The 26,421-nt window shown below is 44.7% G+C and overlaps 1 protein-coding gene across 1 annotated transcript; it reads left to right on the forward strand.

Annotated features, from left to right (window-relative positions):
- The first annotated feature begins 5,684 nt into the window (after positions 1-5,684).
- Lctl (lactase like) lies at positions 5,685-26,403 on the forward strand. Its single transcript, XM_051197016.1, has 13 exons — positions 5,685-6,119; positions 7,257-7,420; positions 7,883-7,970; positions 8,191-8,300; positions 10,208-10,336; positions 10,425-10,520; positions 14,952-15,006; positions 15,089-15,250; positions 20,171-20,445; positions 21,564-21,690; positions 21,859-22,058; positions 23,064-23,127; positions 26,288-26,403. The coding sequence occupies exons 1-13, from the start codon at positions 6,005-6,007 to the stop codon at positions 26,401-26,403; spliced, it is 1,701 nt and encodes a 566-aa protein (XP_051052973.1). The 5' UTR covers positions 5,685-6,004.
- Positions 26,404-26,421: the final 18 nt, after the last annotated feature.

A 26,421-nucleotide genomic window follows, 5' to 3' on the forward strand; every position in this document is an offset into this window, starting at 1 on the left:
CCCGACACACTTCACTAAGCTAGGTACTCTGGCCTCAAGGGTGGGGCAAAAGAAACCTTGTCTTGAAAAACAAAACAAACAAACAAACAAGACTAGAGTGAAGAGGCACACTTCTATCAGTCTCCTAAATAATAGTGAGCTTTGTCTCTTATGAATGGACTCCAGAGAAGACAACGAGGAAAGCTGAGGAACTTCCTCCCTGGTTCCCTGAAGCTCACCTCCTCTCTCCACCTCACCCTTCACAAACTGGAGCTTGGAGCCTCAAGTAGATTTTGGCAACAGACTGTGGGGAGTCCCTATGAGGATGGGGGAAAAATGCTAGACATCCGGAAATTAGCTCAGTGCAGGAAGTACTGGTCTCTTCCAGACCCATCGTCATCAATTTCCTCATCACGGGCGCCAGCCTCCAGTCATGCAAGCTGCTTCTCAAAGCATGCCTCCCAAGCCTGGGCCCCACAGGACTCCTGGGCAGTGAGGCTACTGAGTGGGATCTTTCCATCTGGAATTGATGGTTGTTCTGCCAATGTCAGTGTCTAGACTGAGACAGGTGTATGTGTGTTTGTGTATGTGTATTAGTGCATGCATGCACACATGTGTATACTAGATAGACAGGTCTTCCCAGTGTGGGTAACATCAATTAATTCCAGATTTATTGGAACAGTGTCAATTTCACATATTTGGACTAAAAATCTTTGAAATGTCCTGAAAATTCCAATATGTTTACTTCTTCATGAAGCATTTCTTCAGTCTTATTCCAAGAACAGGATCTGAGAACCAGAGAGTGAGTTGCATGTATACTGCAGTAGGATTTAAAAACAACAAATGATGGCTTAAGAGTAGTTAAGAGTGCAAACTGTTCTTCCAGAGGACCTGAGTTCAGTTCCTAGTACAATAGGTGACTTATAGCCACCTGTAACTCCAGCTCCAGGGCATCCAATATTCTCTTTAGGACTTCAAGGACATCAGCACTCATGTGGATATACCCCACATAGATGCACATGTATACATATTACTAAAACTCATGAGGGAGAGTAAGAGACACATCACACCAGGTGGTGGTGGTGAATGGCTTTAGTCCCAGCACTCAGGAGGCAGAATCAGGAAGATCTTTGTGAGTTCAAGGCCAGCCTGGTCTACAGATCTAGTTCCAGGACAGCCAGAGCTGTTACACAGAGAAAATCTGGAGAGAGACACAGAGAGAGAGAGAGAGAGAGAGAGAGAGAGAGAGAGAGAGAGAGAGAGATCACTCCAAGGTCCAAGGATCGAGGAGATGGCTCAGTGGATAAGAAAGTGGGTTGAGCAAGCCTGAGGAGCAGAGTTCAAATCCCCAGCACCCAAGTAGAAAGCCAGTGTGCTCTATAACCCCAGCACTGTACAACACTGAGACAGAAGGATGATCTCTGAGTCTTGCTAGCTTCCAGCTAAGCTCCAGGTTCAGTAAGCGACCCTGTGTCAAGGAAATAGGTATGAAGTGACAGAGCAGGACACCTGGCATCCCCCTCTGGTGTCTTCATAGGCATAACTGCAAATGCACGGGCACAGCTCTCCACACATATGCATGCAAAACTGCCATTCTACCATTGTGTACATTGCTCCAGCCTGGTACTCACAAAGGAAGCCAGGAGACCTGCAAAACCTTTTTCTGGAAATCCTTCAAAAAGGTGCCCACTGTGTCATCAGGTTAGGGGAGAACAAGTTCATAGTGGCAGCTTTACAGTGGTTTGGTCACATAGGTGACCACATTTCTGGAAACTCACGGAGCCTTACTCTTAGGGTTAGTGTTTCACTGTCAGCAAATGTCAGCGCCAGAAGAAAACGGGAAACAAAGAATTGCTGATGGCAGCCTGCTGAATACTGAATTGATGTTCATGGCTAGGTCTGAAATTCACCTACAAAGGAAGGATTTCTGAGTAGAGAGAGGATTAGAGGGGTCCACCCACTTGGGGTGAAGTGAGTTTAGTGCAGTGTAGATACCAGTGTGGACAATCCAACTCTTTGTACTTTCCTGTGTGTCTGAACTTTCTTTTGTATGTATATGAATGGGTGTGTATGTGTGTACATGGGTATGCATATGTGTGAGTGCATGTATATGCATGTGGAGGCTACAGGTCAACCTCAGGTTATTGTTTCTCAACAGCCATCCATCTCTTTTTTGTGAAACAGGCTCTCTCACTGAGGCTGGGGCTTGCTTATTAGGCTAGAGGCTGCCCAGCGGGCCCTTGGGATCCTCCTGCCTCTGCCTCCCCAGTGCTGAGATTAAAGACCTATGACACCACTCTAGGCCCAATTCTAAATAAAAAAAAAAATTAATAAAGGGAGGGCTCTCTTGGGAACTGAGACTACAGCCATCGAGGTCTGACCTGGTCCATACACCTGCAGGTGTGGAACCAGGTGGAAGGGCATTGGCTAGTCCCCACAGCAGAAGCAGTGGCTCCCTCACTTGTGGGGAGAAATCCTGAGCCCTGGTGACCACAGGTGGTGACAGAAGTCTCCTGAGCCAGCTGTGGTGCAGCATGGGGAGAGTAGGTCTACTGCCCAGCCCCCTCACTGTGGAGCCCCGTGCATATTCTCACAGATGGGAATCCAGGCTTCACATGGTGGGGGTGGGGGTGGGGGTGGGAGCGGGGTTCTACATAGTCTACAGCTACAGAGGTGCTGTGTCCTACCCAGAGCCCTCTGAAAAGTGGCAAGACTAGATTTTTTCCTGGAAAATATAATAGTGTTGGTGATAGGGTCCCTTCTGAAGACTTTTCTCTCTGCTGGATATTACTTGACAATGCACTTATAACCATCATGGTGTTCAATGGTAAAGTGACCCCATGAGGTGGGTCCTGGTTTTGTCCTTGGTAGGAAAACCAAAGTGAGAAGGTTGGTGGTCAGGAAATGGCATCCAGCTGATAGAACTGGGGGAAGACTCCACGCACTGACCTCCTCACCATGCCCTCCTCTTCTCCACAGCCATCTGCACTGTCCCCTGGCCCTCCAAGCCAACTCTGCACTCAAAACTCCACACAGGCTCTGTCCCACATTGAGCCACTGGAGCCACCCCATGCACAGACACTGTGACCTGACAAGTTGGGCCAGCCCCTCTCATCCCTTCCAAGCTCCCTCTGCCAACTTCCAGGCTGCTCTGGCCATCTTCCTTTTAACACAAAATCTAAACCAACATGCCTAAAACTCCGTCACCTCTTATATCATGCTACTGTGTGTGTGTGTGTGTGTGTGTGTGTGTGTGTGACGCACATGTGTGTCAGCACACACACACACACACACACCAACTTAAGTGTTGAGGTCAAAAAACCACTTCCAGGAGTTGGTTCTCTCCTTCCACAATGCAGAGACTTGGTGACCGAACTCAAGCTTATGGGCAAGAGTGTTTACCTGCTGAGCCATCTCACCAGCCCTGCCTGTGACCTCTCTATTTGTGGTAAATAGCATTACTTTTCCATCTCCCCGGGAGAATTAGGAAGCTCCAGGGGATTGGACGGATTGGACACTCTCTTCTGGCCTCTGCAGGTACCTGAATACACAGGTTTATGTACGCGCGCGCGCGCACACACACACACACACACACACACACACACGTATAAGGTCAGAGTTATGCAGTTAAGGACAGTCCTGGTCAAGGTGAGGTCCTGCCCACCAATGACCCATTACTATCTCAGCTCCAGTCTCTCTTGCAAGGTGGCCTTACCATTTCTGAGAAGAACTGTGTGAAATCGTTCTCAGTGAGACTTTTTCTGACTGGCACCAGGCTTCACTGGTCTGGGAGGGGCACAAGAGTCTCTCTTTAGAACATTTTCACTCCTGCCAGGATGATAACAACTCCCATATGGCCTATGCCTGAGAACCCATGGCATCATCAGGACTGGGAACCAGGACCTTCTATTGGCGAAGTCTATCATCACAGTCAGAGTTCAGGCTGAGTCTGGGGTCCTGACAGGGCTGTCAACAATGAGTGCCATCTTCATAGTCCCTTGCTGGTGAGAAAGAGGAAGCTGGGGTTGGAAGGGCAAGCGTGCCTCCCAGTCTTTAACACACCTTGTTTGCCAGCCCAGCCTGCTATCGGGGACTGCAAACCTTAAGCACATCTCGGGTAGCTGCTGGAGAGTGTGTGGAGGGATACATACAGCGAGGAGGGGCACAAGCTATGAGGCCCTTTCCAGCCAGAGCCAGACCTCTCCTTAGACCCCAGGCAGCCCTACCATGCTAGGCTGACCAGCCTTTCCAACATAAACACCATGAGGCCCAGGCTCCTGGGTAGGGACATTTTTCAGAAATGACATCAGCTCTTAAAGTGGTAGGTTTCCTGCCACTGGCTGCCTAGAACACAGCATGCGTACAGGCCACTGGTTGGAAAGGAGGTACCACAGATATAGCCCACATGGGAGATGTCCAGCAGCCCTCTTGATGAGGAACATGACCTGGCCTGGCATTGCAGGAATGATGCAAGGAGAGAAAAGGTCCTAACCCAGCAGGTCCCCAAACACACTTGAGATGGATGTTTCAGTGTTGTCATATCTTTCAAGGACCATGCCCAACATCTCCCAAGACTCTGAGGCCAGCCTTTATTCCTACCAATTATCCTGTGTACCCCTCTCCAGCAGTCCAGCCCCATCAGGCTCCAGCTGCTGGCAGGCTTGTGGAGGAGGACACAGGGAACCCAAGGATATTAAGAATGGAGGGGAGGGACTGTGATAGTTAGTGTTAATTGTCAACTTGATGCAATCTAGAATCACTTGGGAGAAGATCCTCTGAGGATGCCTGCGAGGGATTATTTTAATTATATTAATTAATTGATGTGAGAAGACCTGTCCATAGTGGGTGGCACCATTCTCTTAGCTTGGGGTCCTGGACTGCATAAAGAAAGTGAGCTGAGCAGTAGCATGCATACTCATTCATTCCTCCCTGCTTCTTGGCTACAAATGAAATGTGAAATGTCTTGAGTTCTTGCTGTTTTGACTTCCTGGAATTGGTAGACTATAATCTGGAAATGTGAGCTGAAATCACCACCACTGACCAGCTGAGGGGAGGCTTCTTGATGGAGGCTCATTGCTAGGAAAATTGCCCTGAGATGGAAGCAGGTGATTGTCATGTTTTCATGGGCATCATCAATGGCAGAGTGAACAAGCTGAGGAAAAGATGAGGGGTCTGAGGAGAGGGGGCTTAGGTGAAAACCCAACATCACCTTCTTGAGAGATTTACTGTGACAGCAAGAAGGGTAAACTGAGACATCATCAACCCAGCTGGCCTCAAGTCCACACACACACCACACACCCCCACTTCAGGGTGCCCAGGACTGTGTTGAAGGTTGCATGTGAGGCCTGGAAGAGGCTGGGTGGATTAGGCCACCTCTCACCTTGCAGCCTTTCTCCCTTGGTAAGGAGCCAACTGGATGCCCAGGGCCCAGCACCCAGGCTATTGCTGCCTCAGTCCCTTTTGGCCAGCTCAGCACTCTGGCCATTGTCCTCCCTATGGGATTATAGAAACTCTTTGTCAGGATCAGGCCACAGACCCACCCCCAACTAGAGGCTTCCCTGTCTGTGGGCTCCAGGAGTCATTCAGAGGAAGCCTGTGGCTGACAGCAGTGGCCCTGGGAGTGTGAAGGGCTGAGGACAATCTTTGGTAAGATAGGGTCCCAGTAAGAAGAGGTCTTGCTGACAATTAGGGACAGAGGGCCCTAGTTAGGGAGAGCAGTCCATACAGGCTTCACAGGAGGGATGTAGAAGGGCTGAGGGTTCTCTGGGTTGTTGGGCTCCCCCAGAAGACTGGAACTTTCTGAGGCAGAGGTGGGTCCCCCATTAGATAAGAGCTATTTGAGATCAGGGCAGGGGTTGGTTTGAAGTTTGGCTCATTAGTCCAGCTGTCCACTGTTTAACACAGGGTTCCCCACACTGCTGCTGTGTGCCCAGACAAATCACTCTGTGGCCTGTTTTCCTCCCCTCCTGGCCTATGACCCTGCACTCTGACAAGGGCTCTTAGGCATGGAGGAGGGTGGGGTGTCATGAAGCCAGTGTGGGTCATCATCCTTGGGTGGATCCTGCTGGTGCCCAGAGTAGGGGCTGCCAGGAGAGTGTCCGCAGAAGAGGCATCCTTCCACTATGGAACGTTTCCACCTGGTATGTCCATTACTCTATTACTCTGTCCTAAGACTGTCTGTCTGTCTATGCCTTTGTCAGTCTCTGTTGGCTTCCCTACCTTGGTTGACTTGCCAAGGAATTGGGTGCTCTGGTTTCCTGACTGGTAGGATAGAAATACCTCCATGTGGATGTTCTAAAATAAAACTTCCTGATAGGTAGGTGTGTATGTGTTTGTGTCGGGGAAGGGTATCTCGGACCATCAGTGTGTCTGTATGGTACTGGGAATTGAATCCAACTTATAGCCTTGTTCATGCTAGGCAACACTTAACCCAAAGACTTTTTAAAAGTTACTAAAATTCATTAGTTAAGAGTGCTTAGCCAGGAGGTGGTGGTGGTACATACCTTTAATCCCAGCCCTAGGAAAGGAGAGGCAGGCAGATTTCTGTGAATTCTAGGAGAGCGAGTTCCAGGAGAGCTAGGGTCTCTCTCTCTCTCTCTCTCTCACACACACACACACAAACCTGTCTCAAAAACAAACAAACAAACACAAACAAAAAAGAGTGCTTATTGCTCTATAGAGAATTGGAATTCAGCTCCCAGCACCCACATCCATTTGGTGACTCACAACTGTCTAGAATCCCAGCTCCAAGGGATCCAGGCCCTTTCTGGCCTCTTCAGAAACCTGTGCTCAGCCCCCCCAACTCCCCAACACACAAATTGTTACAAAAAATAAAATAAAAAGTCTAAAATAAGTCATTAAAAACTACATATGCTAATTAGAGCTGTATTTGCACAAAATTTTTAAATAAAATATCTTTAAATAATCTATTTTTATTGTATGGCATTGATGTTTTGCCTATATATGTCTGTGTAAGGATGTCAGTGCTTTTGTAACTGGAGGTACCAACAGCTGTGAGCTGCTATGTGGTTGATGGGAATTGAAATAGGGTCCTTAGGTAGAGCAGCCAGTGAGTGCTCTTAACCACTGAGTTATCTCTTGAGTCCCCACAAAATGCTTTTGATTACCTTCCCTTGCCACCTGTATCTATCTTCCCTTCCCTTGCCACCTGGGCAGGGCACAGGATGGGGACCCCAAGCCTGGAAAGCATAGTTGGAGTTCCCAACGTTGGTGAAGCTGGGGTGGCCCAGGGCCTGGTGTGGGGTCTCTTTCTGCAGGCTTCTCTTGGGGTGTAGGAAGTTCTGCCTACCAGACAGAAGGTGCATGGGACCAGGATGGGAAAGGGCCGAGCATCTGGGATGCCTTCACACATGGTGGGAAGGGGCAAGTACTTGGGGATGACACGGCAGATGCAGCCTGTGACAGCTACTATAAAGTTCAGGTGAGTAAAGGAGGCTGTGGTGGCACCCTGCTTGAGAGGTAGGGAGTGAAGTATGGGGGCATTTCACTGACAATGTCAACCTGACGCACTGCTAATCACCCTGTACCCAGCCAAAGAGGGTGGGGCAGAGGTGGCTAGGGCTATGAGTGCCAGGATGTACGAAGAAGGAAAAGGAGATGGGCCAGTACTTTAGTCCAAGCAACCAGGTGCCAAGAGGCCAGCGACTTGGCCCTAGAGCCTGCAGGAGGCCCTAGGGCAGCTCACCTTCAGAACACCTTTCTCAATCAGGTTTATGAGACTCGTGCAGGGACTTCTCGAAGTTCCCCCAACCTTTTGTCTGGGAGCACACTGCCAGCATGGAGAGGGAATGCATTATAGCCCTTATAGAGGACACCACTACAGATATAACCTTCTAGGCCCCCAAGACTTGTTCTCCCCTGCTTCCCTACCCTGTCTACACAGGAGGACATTGCCCTGGTGAAGGAGCTCCACGTCAGCCACTACCACTTCTCCCTGTCTTGGCCACGGATCCTGCCCACAGGTGTCAGAGGTGAGTTAAACAGTTCCTCCCTAGGCTCTGTGGGCATCAGTGTCAAGTGAAGGCAACCAGCCTGGGAGCACGGATTCAACAGGTAAGGGGACTCCAGGCATACCAACAGCATTCCTCTATGGCTCAGCACATTGTGGGTACTCAGCCTGCAGAAGGCCATGGGACCCAAGACTGCTGAGCCCCACAGGAAATTTCCGGTCAAGTTCTGTTTCACTTACAGCTGAACAGGTGAACAAGAGAGGAATCAAATTCTACAGTGATTTCATTGATACCCTGCTGAAGAGCAACATCACCCCCATTGTGACCTTGCACCACTGGGATCTGCCTCAGGTGAGGGCCAGACAGGTATAAGAAAGCTTGGTTCTGCAGGAAGGGGCCTGCTGTGAGGACCTGAAGTGAGCAAGAAAGGGGGAAGAGCCTGGGGTCCTGGCTCTGGACAGAAAGATGTGAGGCAATGACTGTTTTAGCTTATTTGTCCTGCTGTGGAGACTAAGAAGTTCAAGGTCAAATTCCAAAAGAATCAGTGGTCTGTGCTTCCAAGAAGAGATCTTGAACACTGTGTCCTCTAAGGGGCGCTGTGTCTCCACAAGGCAGAGGAGGAAGGATGAAAGGAATGAACCAGTGAAGTCATTTTATAAGATACAGGATACTATTCATGTAGAGGTTTTGTAACATCCACGGGGCTGGAGAGATGGCTCAGTTGATAACACCTACTGTGCAAGCATGAAGCCTTGGGGGTCATCCCCAGCACCCACATAGAAAGCCAGGATGGGTGGGTGGCAAGTGCATGGAATCCTAGCACTTAGTGAAGATGGCCACCCGCCTTGCAGAATCAAATCCATGAGCTCCAGTCTCAAAAGGAAGGTGGAGCATGATTGAGGAGATCCCTGATGTTGATTTATGCCCTACCAGCCCCCACCTCCCCAATGCATATACACACATATGAAGCATTAGCTGGGAGACCATGCTGCTTGTAGTAAATGAAGAGTGTGGTCCTGATGTTTTCCACAGCATTTGGCATAAGAAAAAAAATATATAATGAAAAAGAAAAAAAAATCCTGTGTGTGCATATACATTGCTGGGTACTGAACCCAGGACCTTGTGCCTGCTAGGCAAGCACTCTACTACTGAGCTGAAGAAGTCTATGCCTGAAAAATACCTTTGGATTCAGGTTTGGTGATACAGTGTTTTCCACAGGTTGTTCGGCCTTTCTTCCCTTTGTTTAAGGCAGTACCACTTGCCCTCATCCATGACCACAATGTCCAGCATGCTTCAGAAGTTTCTGTCAATATTCAGGCAGTTTTTCCTTCCTTCACGTGGGTTCAACAGAGACCACAGTCAAGCAAAGGATATGGCTGCCTGTGACCTGTGCCAAATGGTGCCTGATCCAGAGTTTTAAGGAGGAGTGGGGGAGAAGATGGGGTGTAATCTATGTCCTAAAGGGTAAAGGGAGGATGTGTGTGGGGGAGCGGGCTTTTGGGTAGGAGGGGCATGCTGTACAGCATTACTGGAGACTGGAGGAGTGGTCTGAGGACCTCAACTCTATGCTAAGGTGCCTGGAAATTGGTTGGGGAGCTAGTAAAGGCTGGGGCAGAGAACATAGCAGGTTTGCAGCTTCCACTAACTTGTCCAGGGAGCATCTCTTCAAGCATACCAGGAGGGCACCAGGTAACCAAGACAGATGGATACCTAGCCCTGTGCACAGGTACTGGGCAGCAGGCCTCTGCCATAGAGATTACTCATGGCAGACTTCATCAAGACCCTCAAAATTCTCACCAGGGCTCTCCTGCCACTGCCAGGCCTTCCACTGTCATAATGAATACTCTAGACATTTCCCCAGGACCCACCTAGACAGACTTCAAGTTTGCTAAGTACCTGAGGATGACCCTGAACTTCTGATCCTCCTGAGTGCTAGGATGAGAGTCCTGTGCCCCTATACTCAGCTTATCCCTTAAATAGTCAATCTGTCAGCCTCTTCCTAAGCAGGCATTCCCAGCTTCCTTTGCTCCCTCCAGCTTCTGACTTAAGGATGCCCTCCTCTGCTGCAGAGGCTCTGTGCCCCATTCTGCATCTTTGCTCCCATTCTTGTATTGTAGTCATCCATGCTTTACCTAGACATTTCACAATCTACTCCAGTGTCTCCTTGGGTACCAGCTCTCTCTCTCTCTCTCTCTCTCTCTCTCTCTCTCTCTCTCTCTCTCTCTCTCTCTCCTGTCTCTCTCTCTCTGTGTTGGCAGATGCTTCAGGTCACCTACGGTGGGTGGCAGAATGTGAGCATGACCCGATACTTCAGGGATTATGCTGACCTGTGTTTTGAGGTCTTTGGGGACAGAGTGAAGCACTGGCTCACATTCAGTGACCCTCGGGTAAGTAGGGGCTCCTCTTCAGGTGGGGAGACAGGGATGTCCCCTGCTGTCCCTCACAGTCCTGGGGTACCTATTGCTGTCTCTGCAGACAATGGTAGAAAAAGGCTATGAGACGGGTCTCCATGCACCAGGCCTGAGGCTCCAGGGCACGGGCCTGTACATGGCTGCACACCATATCATTAAGGTAAGCCAGATCCTTCTGGGGCAGAGGTTGGGCTCCAGGTGGAGTTATTGCCTCAGGGATCACACTGATCCTCTGCTGGATCAGTATGCCTTCTAATCTGATAATACGTAGAGGGCACGTCCTATCGCCTCACTGTTGTCACTCCACTATGGTAGAGGTACTACATACAGTGGCTGCTGTTAATCTTACCAAGAGGATAGAGGTAGGCATTTGGAAATCTGTCATGTGCTGATATGTGGGCTGGAGGGTTGTCTCTGTTTGATGAGTTATAGTGGAAGCCTGCAGGGCAACCAGAAGAGCACGAGTGGGAAGGAGACACTCAGAGGTGGCTAGCATACACTAAAAACTGATGAAGGGCAGAGACAATGGGTTGCTTACAAGACATGAGTGAAAATATAGGGAGTGATGTTGGGGATACAAAGCTGATGGGTCTCTTCCCAGTGGACACCTGGCTGGAAGGATAACCTGCTCTGGCTGAAAGACTAGACCACTTGGGACACATGAACCTGAGTTTATGTCAGGGAAATTATTCTCATATTTCTCTTTCTTTATAAAATTGACTTTGTTTGTTTGTTTGTTTGTTTGTTTGTTTTGAGACAGGGTTTTTGTGTAGCCTTGGCTGGAACTGTCTCTGTAGACGAGGCTGGCCTTGAACTCACAGAGGTCCACTTGCCTCTGTCTCCTGTCTGCCAAGTGCTGGGATTAAGGACATGCACCACCACTACCTGGCAACTTGAGATTTTTTAAAAGATTTATTTTTATGTGTATGAGTGTTTCCCTTGTATGTATATACGTGCACCATGTGCAATGCAGTGTTCTGGCAGGCTATGAAAAGGGAGTTGGATCTCCTGGGATTAGAGTTATAGGTGGTTTTGAGCTGTCAGGTGGGTGCCTGGAACTGAATGAGGGTCCTCTGCAAGAGCAGCCAGTACTCTTAACCCGGGGTCACTGCTCCAGCCTGGCTTAAAAGTTCTTTAACTGAATAGTTAAAGGGCAGAGCAATCCATGGAAGAGAGAGATGAACAATTAGGATTTTGATATTGTCTCTGCAAATGTTTCATATCACCAGACAGTTCCAGGGTTCATCCTGCTGTTCTACTTACTTATTAGCTAGCAAAATAACAAGCACAGGGACTGGAAAGATAGCCCAGTCTGTGAGTGTTTGTCATGCAGGCATGAGGAACTGAGGTAAAAAAAGCTGGGTGTTCTAGGGTTACTAATGCCCTGATGACCAGGCCAGATTTTGTTCTTCTCTTTTCTTTCTTTTCCTTCCTTCCTTTCTTTCTTGGGGGTGGAGGGGAAGTTGGTTTTTCAAGACAGGGTTCTCTGTGTAGCCCTGGCTGCCCTAGAACTCACTCTGGACCAGGCTTCCCTTGAACTCATGAGATTCACTTGGGATAAAGGTGTGCACCACCACTGCCTGGTTGACCACACAACTCTTATAAAAAAAAGCATTGAACTTCAAGTTTGCATAAAGTTTCAGAGGCTTAGTACATTAACATCACGGCAGGGAGCATAGCAGCAGGCTTGGGGATGGGGAAGTAGCTAAGAGCTACACCCTGATCTGCAGGCTAAGTGAGATAGACAGGCAGACTTGGCATAAGTTTTTGAAACCTCAAAGCCAGTGTCCGTCCCCCCCCACCCATGACACACTTCCTTCAACAAGGCCACACCTCCTAACCCTTCTAATCCTATGAGTTCCAGTCCCTGGTGACTAAGCATTCAAATATGAGGGGCAGGGCATTCTTATTCAAAGCACCACTCTATTACTGTGACCAAAAGCATCTTGTTCATTTTACTCAGACACAGACACACAAATCCATCATCAAAAACAATGAAAGCAGGAACTCAAGCATGACAGAGCCTGGAGGCAGAAGCTGATGCAGAGGCCTTCATGGGGTACCTTTAACCGACTTGCTCCCCATGGCTTGTTCAGCCTGCTTTTTTTTTTTTTTTTTTCTTTCTTAAATTCTTACATTCTTTCATACAATACATCTACCCCTCCACCGTCCCAGTTCTTCCCCCACCTCTCCTCCTTGCCAGATCCACTCCTTCTCTGTACCCTTCAGGAAAGAGCAGGCCTACCAGGGATATTAACCAAACATGGCACAACAACTTACAATAAGCCTAGGCACAAGCCCTCACACCAAGGGTCCCACAAAAACACCAAGCTAACAACCACAACATATATGCAGAGGACCTAGTGCAGCCCCACGCAGGCTCGTGATTGCCACTTGGGTCTCCATGGGCTGCTTAGTTGTTTCTGCAGGCTGTTCTCCTGGTGTCCTATTACCCCACACCTATCCCCACCCCTTCCACTGGGTTTCCTGAGCTCCAAGGGGAGGGACCCAATGGAGATCTCTAATCTGGGCTCTCTCTGCCTCAACTTTGGCCGTGGGTCTCTGCATCTGCTCCCATCAGCTGCCAGAGGAGGCCTCTCTGCTAACAACTAGTCAGTTTACTTTCTTATACCCCATTCAAAAAGCTCTGGGCCCTACTCATCAATCACAAATTAAGAAAATGCCCTACAGGCCTGCCTAAACCCAATCTCACAAAAACATTTTCTCAATTGAGGCTCCATCCTCCCTGCTAGCTTGTGTCAAGTTGACATAAAACTAGCCAGCACTCTGGGTGTGTTAAAACATTCTTGTAATCCCAGCATTGGGGAGGCTGAGACAAAGAGGATTCTTGGAGCTTGCTGGCCAGAATCCAGCCAATGCCTACTGGAGCAAGCTTCATCCAGGTTCCAGTGAGAAGCCCTGTTTCAAAATCCATGGTGGATGGTTCATGAGGAACAACACCCAAGACTGACCTCTGTGAGCTGGTGTACACAAACATGCTCTCTTTCTCTCTGTCTGTCTTTCTCTCACACACACATACACACACACACACACACACACACACACACACACACACACACACACACACACACAAAGCAGAAAGAGAAAGCTAAAATAAGGGCTTTCCGGGAACAAGAAGTAATACTCAAAACCTTTGCAGCCTGAAATATTTGGGTTTACACATGAATTAGTTTATAACTTCAACAAATGTCAGAAATATGTGGAGACCTTGTTTAAACACAGGTTGCAGTTGGGCTTGGTGATAATATCTGTAATCCCAGCATTTGGGAGGTGGAGGCAGAAGGTATATCGAGTCTTTCTTGTTGGACTACGAGCCCTCCAAAAATGACACGGAGATTTATTATTATTATTATTTTGTTTTTTTGAGATAGGGTTTCTATGTATCGTTTTAGTTCCTGTCCTGGACTAGCTCTGTAGACCAGGCTGGCCTCACAGAGATCCACCCGCCTCTGCCTCCTAAGTGCTGGTATTAAAGGTATGTGCCACCAACGCCCGGCTGCAGATGTATTATTATGTAAACTTGGCCTTATCTTAGACTTGTTACCAACTCTTATAACTTAAATTAACCTGTTTCTATTAATCTACATTCTACCACATGGCTCTTTACCTCTCTTCCATTCTGTACTCTGGACTCCCTTTGTGTCTCACTGTTTCAATGCCACCCACCTCAGAGTCTTTCTGAGTTCCTCTTTCCCTGTTAGTTCTGTCTATATTCTTCCTCTGTATCTATTGGCTGTTTAGCTCTTTATTAAACCAATCAGGTGCCTTAGGAAGGTGAGGCAAAACAAAGACACATCTTCTCACAGTGTAAATAAATATCTCCAAAACAAGGAGAATTAAGAGTTCAAGCCAGCTTTGACTATGTGGCAAGTGTGAGGACAGTCAGGGTTCCATGAGACCTTGTCTCATGACAAAAAAGGAACAAACCACAAAGGCTGGGCCCTGCTCACAGAGCTTGCTTCAGCAAGTCCTGGTGATGGGCTTCAGAAACTCATATTCCCCCAAGGCCTCAGAAGCACTGTTGCCTCTCTAGAGGCCTACACTAACAATTTAGAGACAATAAATGATGGGCTGGGATAGTTCAGTCGGTAGAGCACTTGTTTAGCATGGGCAAGATGCTAGATTCAGTCCCTAATGTGGTGTGGGCAGAGATAGCAGTAGACACAAGAAGTGGTTTCTGCCCCATTTAGACTATGTGTCCTCCATAGTACAGAGGAAGCAAGTGTCTCTGGGAGTCACAGGGAGGGAATCTGTGGTATTTTGAGACTGGATTCAGAAACATGGGAAATTTGAAGTTGGAACTCAAGAGTAGGGAAGGCAAGAAAGTCCACTCCTCAGCCAGCAAGATGGCTCAGTGGGTAGACACTTCCCATTCTGGGAATGGGAGTTTGAATTCAACTCCTAGTATAGTGGAAGGAGAGGACTCCTGCAAGTTGTCTTCTGAACACTCCCCCCCTCCATAAATAAACAAAAAGGAAGAAAGAAATGGAGGGAGGAAGAAGGGAAAGGAGACAGGCAGGCAGGGGAATGGAAGAGCCAGATAAGTACATGCATGGTTTCTTTTTTTCAGGCGCATGCCCAAGCCTGGCATTCTTATAACAATACATGGCGCAGCAAACAGCAAGGTGAGCTGGGACCCTCAGGCTCAGACACAGGCCCAGAGCAGCCAGATCCTGCATTTCTCTATCCCAATTTCCTTCTTTTAAGGCATGGTGGGAATTTCACTGAACTGTGACTGGGGGGAACCTGTGGACATCAACAACCCCAGCGATATTGAGGCAGCTGAAAGATATCTACAGTTCTGTCTTGGTTGGTTTGCCAACCCTATTTATGCTGGTGACTACCCCCAAGTCATGAAGGACCACATTGGTGAGCCATGTCATGTTTTTGTTTTTAACTTATTTTCCCATATGTTCATGTATGCAAGTATATATGTTCAGGCATGCACGTACCTGTATGCATATGCATGTGGAAGCCAAAGGATGATCTTCTTAGTTGATCCTCAGTCATTATCCACCTTGTTTTTTGAGACAGGGTCTCTCACTGGGGTGGAGCTTGCTGAGTAGGAAAGGCTAATTGGCAAGTGAGCTACAGGAATTCACTTAACTCTGCCTTTCCAGTGCTGGGACTCAAACATGTACCACCATGCTCAGCTTAAAAAAAAAATTTATTATTAGTGTGTGTATGTATCCCTGCCAAGGCACAAATGTAGAAATCAGAAGATAACTCTAGAGTTGTTTTTTTTTTTTCCCTACCACGGGATCCATGAAATAACTCAGGTCAACAGGTTTGCACACCAAACACCTTTATTTGCTGAGCCATCTCAACAGCCTTATTTGGGCTTTTTTTTTCTCCCCAAGACAGGGTTTCTCTGTATAGCTTTGGAGCCTGTCCTGGAACTCACTCTGTAGACCAGGCTGGCCTCGAACTCACAGAGATCCACCTGCCTCTGCCTCGTGATTGCTGGGATTAAAGGTGCACTACCACCACCCAGCAATTCAGTCTTTTATTTTTAACATGGGTTCTGGCAATCAGGTCCTCATGCTTACATGGCAGGTACTTTACCAACTGAGCTATTAGCCCAGCCCTAAACTTTTTTTTTTAACTGTACATATTTATTGGGCTGTGTGATGTTTTAGTATATATGTACACTGATTTTTACATCAGGTTAAACACATGTTATTTATCATTGCTTTATGACAAAAACTCTTAAACTCCTTTCTTCTAGCTTTTTGAGAGGCACAGTACACTATTAAACAGAGTTGCTCTGCAGGCAACTGCACAGTCAGAGCTTCTTGCTATTAACAGTGGATTCAGAGCCAATGGGTGGGCCTCTGGGATAGCACACCAGCTTCTCCAGGATATCTGCTACCCTTTAAGTGAGAGTAGTAGAGGTTGTCTTTCTGTGTCTGGCTTCTTTCAGCATTCTTAGCCACCAGGAAATACAATTAAAACAGCTTTTAGAGTCCATCTCACCCAAGTCAGAATGGCTTTCAAGAAAACAAACCCTGGCTAGGATTTGGAAAAGGAGAACTTTCATTCCCTGATGGGGGGAGTAAAAACTGGTGCAGCCCACTATAAAAATCAGTGTCATTTTCCCCAAAACAACAAAATTTACAAACAACCAAAAACAGGATCAGAGAGATGGCTTGGTGAGTAAAAGCACTTACTTAATCTAAAATGAATTCCATTTCCCAGGACCTACAAGGTGGAAGGAGACAACAGATTTCCTCAAATTGTCCTCTGACCTACACACTGTTGCTATGGTAACCTCCAAATACACATATAAGAACTACCAAATGACCTAGTTATATATCGCTAGACTAGGCAACATAAACACACTATAGATGTATTTAGATATTCATGTTTATTGCTGTATGTCACAACAGCCAGGATGTGGAACCAGCCTAGATATTCATCAACAGATGAATAAGTAACAGAAAATGTGGTATATATACTCAAAATGGAATTTTTTCCCTCAAGACAGGGTTTCTCTGTGTAGCCCTGGCTGTCCTGGAACTCATAGAGATCCATTGGCCCCTGCCCACCCCCCACTCCAATGCTGGGATTAAAGATCTGTGCCACCACTGCCCAGCTACACAAAGGAGTTTTATTTGGGTATTAAAAAGAGAAATGACCTTCGTAGGAAATGGATGAAACTAGAAATTATGTTAATCAAAATAAGTCAGAATTAGAAAGATAAACATTGTATGTTTTCTTCCAAATGAAAATTTTAAATTTTAGTGGTGTGTGTGTGTGTGTGTGTGTGTGTGTGTGTGTGTGTGTGTGTATAGGGGACTACTTGAAGAAGGAAGAGATCTTGAAGGAGGAATGAAGGAAAAAAGAGTACTAGAATACATATAGCAAGAGGGGACCAACTGAGAAAGAAGGCAAATAACAACAAAGCATATATCTAAGCTAAGGTTTATACTGCTGTGATGAGACACCATGACCATGGCAATTCTTATAAAGGAAAACATTTAATTGGTGCTGGCTTATTCCTCCAACAAAGCCACACCTCCCAATAGTACCTCTAGTTGGTTTTTTGGGGGCCCACCACCCAGCTCTCAAATAAATACACAGAGATTTATTCTTACTTAAGAATGCCCCGCCTTAATTTAGCTTGTCTTTAGCCAGCTTTTCTAACTTAAATTAACCCATTTTTCTTCTTCCATATTTTGCCTTTGGGCTCTTTACTTTTATTTATTCTATAGGTCTTTCTTCCCTTACTACTCCATGGCTAGGTGGCTGGCTCCTGTCATCCCCCTCTCCTTCTCCTTTTCTTGTTCCTTGCTCCTCTCTTGAGCCTAGATTTCTATTTATTCTCTGCCTGGTAGCCCTGCCTATCCCTCTCTCCTGCCTTGCCATTGGCCGTTTAGCTCTTTCTTTAGGCCAATCAGGCATTTCAGACAGGCAAAGTAACAAAAATGTGCAGAGTTAAACAAATGCAACAGAAAAAGAATGTAACACATCTTTGCATCATTAACCAAATATTCTACAGCATAAACAAATGTAACATATCTTAAACAAATATTACACCATAAATGTCAGTACCTGTGAGCCTATGGGGGCGTTTTCATTCAAACTACCATAGCATAATAACACAATGTACAAACTGCCATCATGGAACTCATTACTTTGTATGTTAACTTCCAAAAAAAAAAAATTCAGACTTTCAGTATGCTTGGGCCTAGCTCTATTCAGTAGATGCACATGGCAGTAGCTACTGTATGAGACAGTGCAGGGATAGTGCCCAGTGACTTTTCTAGTTACTAAATTGACTGACAGCAATAACATGCTGATGTTTGAAGGATTTTAATAATACAAACCTTTCACTCTTTTGTCAAAGCCAATAGTTTTTCCTGCAAATGATCTTATTGTACTATTAGATCATTGTTTGTTTGCCTGAGTGTGTAATGTTATAATCAGTGGCCTGCATCTTTTCTTCCTTAAATATATATCTAGGCAATCTTTCCATGCTGCCATACAAAATATTGCCTTGTTTATTCTAAAGGCTACATACTGTGGTACTGATGGCCATTCAACAGTAATTATTAATTTAGGAGGGATTGTTTTAGATTTTATGTGTATGAGTGTTTTTATCAGTATGCATATCTATATACTAGATGCATGCAAGGTATCCATAGAGTCTAGAAGAGGGTATTGGATCCTTTGGAACTGGAGTTAAAGGTGGCTGACAGCCACCTGTAGGTGGTGGGAACTGAACTTAGGTCCTCTGGTAGCAAGTGTTGGCAGCTGAGCCGTCTTTCTAGGCCCTGTAAGTAGTATTACTGTGGTGCTGGGGATCAGACCCAGGGCCTTGTGCATGCTACATCTTCAGTTTCCAACCGTTTATTCAGCCATCCACTTGACAATAAATGTTGTTTTCAACCTTCTGCTACTCAGTTTACAGTGAAGACACTTGAACACATATCCTTTTCCATGTGTTAAAGAGTTTTGTAAGTTAAAAGATGTACCTTTTCAATCTTAGAATAGGGCAAAATTTCCGAGCATAGAACCTGTCATAAGAAAATGTGCATGACTCTCTCGTACAACCAATGGCCTTCCAGTTTCCTTTTAGAAGGAGCCACATTACCAATGTTTCAATGTAGGGAACAATATACACATGCTTTTTTTCAGATACCTAAGGAGCTATCCATATACCACTCACTGATTAATGAGTGAAAATATTCCATTCTTTGGCTATTAGGGGTCCAATCCAGGGTCCTATACATGCCTGCCAAATATTCTACTACAAAGTTACACACTTCTAGCCACAAATAGTAATCAATAAAAATTTTTAATTGTTTTGGATAGAGGCTGGGGAGACAACTCAGGAGCAGCTGATGCTCTTCCAGAGGAACAGGACTCAGTTCAGTCCCCAGCATTCACCTATGGCAGCCCATAACTAATGTTATCTTCAGTGCCAGAGATGCCAATGCCTGCAGTCACTGTATCGTATGAACACACATATAAACACACACACACACACACATATGTACATATATATGTAAAATAAATCTTTTTTTTTTTAGATTTATTTATTTAATAATACAGTATTCTCTCTACATGTATCCCTGCAGGCCAGGAGAGGGCACCAGATCTCATTACATATGGTTATGAGCCATCATGTGGTTGCTGGGGATTGAACTCTTGACCTCTGGAAGACCAGCTAGCGTCCTTAACCACTGAGCCATCTCTCCAGCCCCCTGTAAAATAAATCTTTAAAAAATAAATTCTTTAGATGATGTTCAAATGTCACAATTCCAATTTGAAAGGGTCAAGGGTGCATTTTCCATGCAGCTAGATTTTTGTGGGTTTTTTTTGTTTGTTTTGTTTTGTTTTGTTGAGACAGGGTTTCTCTGTGTAAAAGCCCTTGCTGACCTGGAACTCACAGAGAGCCACCTGCTTCTGCCTCCCTAATGCTGAGATTAAAGGTGTGCACAGCTTCAACCAGCTGCAGCTGGATTCTTTAAAACTCAGCTTTTTTTTTTTTTTTTTTTAAGATTTAATGTGTATGCATGCTTGTCTTCATGTATGCATGCACACCATGTATGGACCTTGGACCTTTGAATGTCAGAAGAGAGTGTTGGACCCCTAGAACTAGCCAGTTGTGAACTGCCATGTGGATGCTGAGGACTGACTGTGTCCTCTGCAAGAGCAGTAAATGCTCTAACCGCAGAGCCATCGCTTCAGCACCAAAGCTCAGCTTATATACCACCATTCCAGCAGCAAGGTGGGACTGTGAGAAATATGACTTGGTTAAATTCTCGTATTCTCTCCTGTCAGGAAAAAAGAGTGCAGAGCAAGGCCTGGAGATGTCAAGGTTGCCTACGTTCTCCCTTCAGGAGAAGAGCTACATTAAAGGCACATCTGACTTCCTGGGACTGGGCCACTTTACCACTCGATACATCACTCAAAGGACATACTCTTCCTACCAGGGGCCCAGCTACCAGAATGACCGTGACTTGGTAGAATTTGTGGACCCCAACTGGCCAGATATGGGGTCTTCATGGCTATACTCTGTGCCATGGGGGTTCAGGAGGCTTCTCAACTTTGTCCAGGTACTTAACCCATCAAGCTGTGTATAAATTTCAGACTTGAGTTTAGTCTCTTGTAGCAGACACTAAGATGACTACATATGAACACTGATAAAACACTAGGTATGGAAGCACCCAACTGCAAGCCCAACTCTTGGGAGGCTGGCTGCAGGAAGATCAGGTATTCAGTCTTAGACTACATAATGCATTCTGAGCTCAAGGCCAGCCTGAACTGCATGAGACTACCTTAAACAAAGAAACAAATATAGCTCAAAACAAAAAGTTAATAAGGCAATAAATCCAGTCCCTTGCACTTTACAGGTTACTAAACATAGGCCTTGCAGACTGATGCTTATGTAAACAACCATTTCCAATTACAGTTGAAAATCTGGCATTTATTTTTTAGTGTTTATTTTTATTTTATCTATATGAGTATTTGCCTGAATAGATGTATATGTACCACAAAGGTGGCTGGTAGCCACGGAGGTTAGAAGAGATCAGATCTCTTGGAACTAGTTACAGATACTTGTGAGCTGCCATGTTTGTGCTGGGAACTAAGCCTGGATCCTATGGGAAATAACACTGAGTCATCACTATAACCCCTTAGTCTATATTTCCCAATTTACCTTTTGACAATTTCACACACATGTGATGTACTTTGATCATATCCACCTTCCATTAATTCCTTTCTCCACTCACACTCTTCTTTAACTCACTTCTTCCCAACATATTTGCCCCTACTTTTATGCTTTTGTGTGTATGTGTATGACCCATTGAGTTCAATTAGGGTTGCTTACATGCACATGGGTGAGAGGCTATTTACTGGAGTATAGACAACTAACTAGTGGTTACAACACTGAAGAAAATGACTGCTCCTCTTTCAGGTATATTTAGTCCTTTTAAGGCCCACCTAGTTTGAAATGGAATTTGTGGGAAAGAAAAATACCTGAAGTGCATTTTTCCAAATAAGGTCAGTTTATTGAGAATTATATTCTCCTATATTAAGTCACCTGCCTATACGCATCTTTCTATAAGTGTAACCTGACACCTACTATGTGACACCTACTAAGAGCTAACGTGCACCTGGGACCCAGACCACTTGTAAATCAGATGTTTAGTATTCATTCCTACCCCACTTTCAGACTCAATATGGCGATCCTCCCATATATGTGACAGAAAATGGAGCATCTCAAAAGTTACACTGCACTCAACTCTGTGATGAGTGGAGAATTCAGTACCTCAAAGGATACATAAATGAAATGTTAAAAGGTAAGAATAAACAGATTTGCTTTATTATATGTTTTTCTATCTAGACAAAATTCAAACTGTCATCTACTATTAACTAAAACTTGCTTCTAAATCTCGGAAACAACTCAATACCATCTATCTACTTCTAAGCAAATGAAATGTATTAAAAACAAAATCATGTCTTCACAGCTATAAAAGATGGTGTGAATATAAAAGGGTATACTTCCTGGTCTCTGTTGGATAAGTTTGAATGGGAGAAAGGCTATGCAGATAGATATGGATTCTACTATGTTGAATTCAATGTAAGAAACAAGCCTCGATATCCCAAGGCTTCGGTTCAGTATTACAAGGAGATCATCACAGCCAATGGGTTTCCAAACCCACGAGAGGTAGGGCTAACTCACCCCTGACATTTGTTTTGCTCTTAGAAGGACTAATAACTGAGATACACCATATTTCCTCTTCCAAGGAAGGGCCTCCCCTGCCTCTCACCACCTCTGCTTAGGATGGAGTAATCACACCTCAAAATTTAGTTCCTTCCAGATAGAGCATCAGGAGGACAAGAGTCCTGTGTGTGCTACGTTATAACAGAGCAAAGCAATAAAGATTTCAATTGTTTTCTGTGTTGCTGGCACCAGGGATTGGCTAGGGATATGACAGGCAAGGCTTCCACCACTAACCTCTAGGTCCAAATGGTGCCTTCCCCCTGCCCACCCCTTCAGGTTTTTATTTGCATCAAGAACACATTCAAACAGAAAAAAAAAAAAAAAAAAAAAAATCAGATGGGAACTCTGACTCATTGAAAATGTTACTCTGGCCAGGCAGTGGTGACTCATTTTTAATCCCAGTATTTGAGAGGTAGCTGGATCTCTTTGAGTTCAAGACTAGCCTGGTCTACAGAGCGAGTTCCAGGGCAGGCTCCAAAGCTACAGAGAAACCCTGTCATAAAACACTAATAGGTAAACAAACAAACAAATCTGACTTCCTTGCTTCAAAGTGAACCCAGTGGGCCTAGAAGTGAAGTCAGCAACTACCACTCTCAGCTGTTCACTCTATCCATACTAGAGTCAATACACCTGAAGCTGGGGGTGTATCTCAAAGCCAGTTTCAGCTACATAGCCAGTTTGTGGCCAGTCTACAAAAAAACTAATAAAATCCAAACTGTGAGTAGATTTAAAAATGTGTTTGTCTTGGTGAGACTGATGAGCTAGTAAAGGTTCTTGTTGACCTAAGTAAGTTTGATCCCTGGGACCCAAGTGTTAGGAGAGAACTGACTTCCACATGTATATGCATGTAAATGCATAGAAATTTTAAAGAATTCCTTTATTTATTCTGAAATCAATTTCAAATTGATTTCAGTAAGGCTACCTTGCTTATCAAGTGGTTTTTATTAGGTGGAAAACTGGCATCTCAAAGCTTTGGAAACTTGCTCCATCAACAATCAAATGCTTGCCACAGGTGAGGACATTCTTTTCTTTGATAACTATGTGATTTTACATATGATGGCATTACCAAAAGTCTCAAAATGATCTACCTAAAATCAATATTCCCAACCATTTATGACTAAAAATGTTTTTCTTTTTATTTAATGTTAATTTTTGTCTTACAGCATTTTAAAAATATTTTCTTGGGTGCTAGAGATACTAGAAGACAGGCTTTTGTTCTATGTATGTATGTATGTATGTATGTATGTATGTATGTATGTATATAGGTAGGTATCTATCTATCCATCCATCCATATTGAGGCCAACATGGGCTACATGAATTGCAGACTAATGTGGGCTAGAGACTTTACCTAAAATACAAAGTGAAACAAATTATGTGAGAGAAATCAAACAGGCAAGCACACAAGAAATGGGGGAGGGTAGATTTCTTCTATACAGGTCAGAGGACAACCTAGTGTTACATTCAGGAACTTCAACCAACTTTTTGGAGAATAAGTTTCTCACTGGCCTGGAGCTCATCTATTAGTCTCGACTAGCTAGCCAGCTAGCTCTGGGCTCTTCCTATCTTTACTTCCGTGTCTCGGGGGTGAGGTGGGGGTGGTTCCAAGTACATTGCACCTTGCCATTTTATCATTTTTATGTGGGTTCTAGAGGCCAAACAAGGCAAATGCTTTATTGACTGAGGATGCTCCCATTCCCAAGAATGATTTCAAGTACTCTAATCATTCTTTTAAATTATACTATAAATTTATGTACCTACCAGTTTTGTTAAAATGAGCTTGTGGAAGAGGAAAAATCAGTCATTATCAACTGGAACAAAGAAAAGCAAGACACAGGTCTTATATTAAGCAAATAATTTTGTGTGTGTATATGTGGTATTGCTAGGGGTTAAACCTAGGGCTTCAAAAACACTTAAGTACTATTGAGCTATATCCCTATCCCTTTAATTTTTTCTTTTTAACTTTTTAAACTTTAATTTATTTATTGCTATTATATGTATGTGTGTATGTATGTAAGATATGTGCATGTGAGCATCTGAGGAATTGTATTTATTGCTATTATATATATATATGTATGATTCGTGTGAGCATGAGAGTCACTCAGAGGACAACTGTGTGGTGTTCTCCCCTTCCATCTCTACATGAGTTCTAGGGACTGAACTCAGGTGGTCAGGTTTGACTGGCAACTGCTTTTAATCTTAAGTCATCTATCAGCCCAACTTAAAAAAAAATTTTTTTAAAAAACATGGTGTTTTGCCTGTATGAATGTCTGTGTATCATGCACATGTCTCATAATCAAGGAGGACAAAAGATGGTGTCAGGTCCCCTGGAACTAGAGTTACAGTGATGAGCTGTCATGTGTATGCAGGGAATCAAACTTGGGTCTTCTGGGAGAATTGTCAGTACTCTTAACCACTGAGCCATCTCTCCAGCCCTGGTCCTACTTTGTCAGACAAGGTCTCACTAACTTGCCCAGGATGGGTATTTAAACTCAGTAGCCCAGATATGCCTTGAATTTGTGATCCTCCTACTCCTGCCTTCCAACTAGCTAGGATTACAGGCTTGCCAGAGATCGTCAGCAAATATTTGAGGGTTATTTTAAGACTCAGAGATAACGACAATGAACAAAGTTCTGTCCCTATTATTTCCTCTTTTTTTAATTTTTAATTTTTTTTTTTTTTACAAGTTTTTCTAGACAGGGTTTCTATGTGTAGCCCTGACTGTCCTGAAACTCATCTGTACACCAGCTTGGTCTTGAATTCAAAGATCTCAGATCCACCTACCTAGCCTCCTGAGTACTCGGATTGCTGAAATACATTTTTCTGCAGTCAAAGAAATACACTTCCTATATTTATATCATCCTTTAATGTGGGATCAAAGCAGGTTGTGGAGAAACCCTCTTAACAAACTATCTTTACAGACTGCACCAATATCCCCATTCCTAAATAATCAGGCCATGTAAACCATAGTCCACAAAATCAATTAATGCACCATAGTTGCAATGCAAGATTTGCTGACAAGATGATGAGACTGTGAGCATCATAAGAACATATCTATGCCCATTTACTTCAGTCATCAGGGTGCTCAGCAGACAAATTAAAGTGGGCTACATGAAGGTCTTCCATTGGATTGGTGTAATATCACTTAGCTGTTAAAGATTATACCACGCAAGAATTACCAAATAATTGTTTAAGTTTTTAATGAATTTTTATGTCAGCAAAGGAATGAGTTAAAGAGTTACCATTAAAAATTATAGTATAAGCCAGGCAGTGGTAGAGCAGGTTTTTAATCCCAGCACTCAGGAGGCAAGGCCACCCTGGCCTACAGAGTGAGTTCCAGAACAGGCTCTAAAAGCTACAGAGAAAATCTGTCTCAAATAAATAAACAAACAGACAAACAAACAAACAAATTGCAATATAGACACTCTTATAACTCTTTAGGGTATATATGTATATCAAGAATAACAAAAATGTTTCCAGGCCTCGATTTTTTTTTTCTTTTGAGGCAGGGTATCTTTTTGTAGCCCTTGCTGTCCTCAAATTCCTCTGTAGACCAGGCTGGATTCTGCCTCTCCATTGCAGAATAAAAGGTATGCACCACCACACCCAGCCCAAAGGGTTCTTTTACAAGTTCCTCAGTGAAAATCTAGAGAATCCAGGGAATATGGATGCTAATATTTTAAAGTTAATGCCAGTATAAATATTATCGATACTTAGGCTTACCGAAGTTCCGGTAAAAGAAGCAAATTTAGGCATTCCCAGATTTTCTGTGACATTTTTAATTGTCACATAAGTTTTGTGTGATGGTAGGAATTCCCCAAGGCTATGTCATGACAACTGAATGCTCTGCCTCAACACTTTGTACTCAGACAACCAACCACTTCAAAATGTTTGATTTACTGGTTTGGTTTCCTTATACAACAAATGTACAATTACAATTAGATACCACAGTGTTAAACTGGGCGGTGATGGAGCATACCTTTCGGAAACATTCTTGGGAGGCAGAAGCAGATGAGCTATGAGTTTGAGGCCTGTCTGGTCTAAAGAGTGAGCTCAGAAAACCAACCAACCAACCAACCAAACAAACAAACAAAACCTTACAGTGCTACCTCTTCTTCAGTTTTTGCTGAAAAACAAAGTTCACTTCTGGTGGAATGTTCTCTGTCCATTTCAGAGCCCTTGCTTAGGCACATGCATGTGGCTTCGGAGATTGTGGTACCCACAGTCTGTGTCCTCTCCATCCTCATTGCTGTCCTGCTGCTAACACTCCTTCTCAGGAGCCATGGCTGAGATGGGATCTCATCTCCA

The sequence above is a fragment of the Phodopus roborovskii genome, unplaced genomic scaffold (assembly GCF_943737965.1).
Source record: "Phodopus roborovskii unplaced genomic scaffold, PHOROB, whole genome shotgun sequence".
NCBI lineage: Eukaryota > Metazoa > Chordata > Mammalia > Rodentia > Cricetidae > Phodopus > Phodopus roborovskii.

Excerpts from the sequence above, each read along its gene's own strand:
- Lctl (XM_051197016.1), top strand. The coding sequence starts at position 6,005 with ATGAAGCCAGTGTGGGTCATCATCCTTGGGTGGATCCTGCTGGTGCCC. Across the intron at positions 8,301-10,207 it reads ACCACTGGGATCTGCCTCAG|ATGCTTCAGGTCACCTACGG; the intron begins GTGAGGGCCAGA and ends CTGTGTTGGCAG. Across the intron at positions 21,691-21,858 it reads CATAAATGAAATGTTAAAAG|CTATAAAAGATGGTGTGAAT; the intron begins GTAAGAATAAAC and ends ATGTCTTCACAG.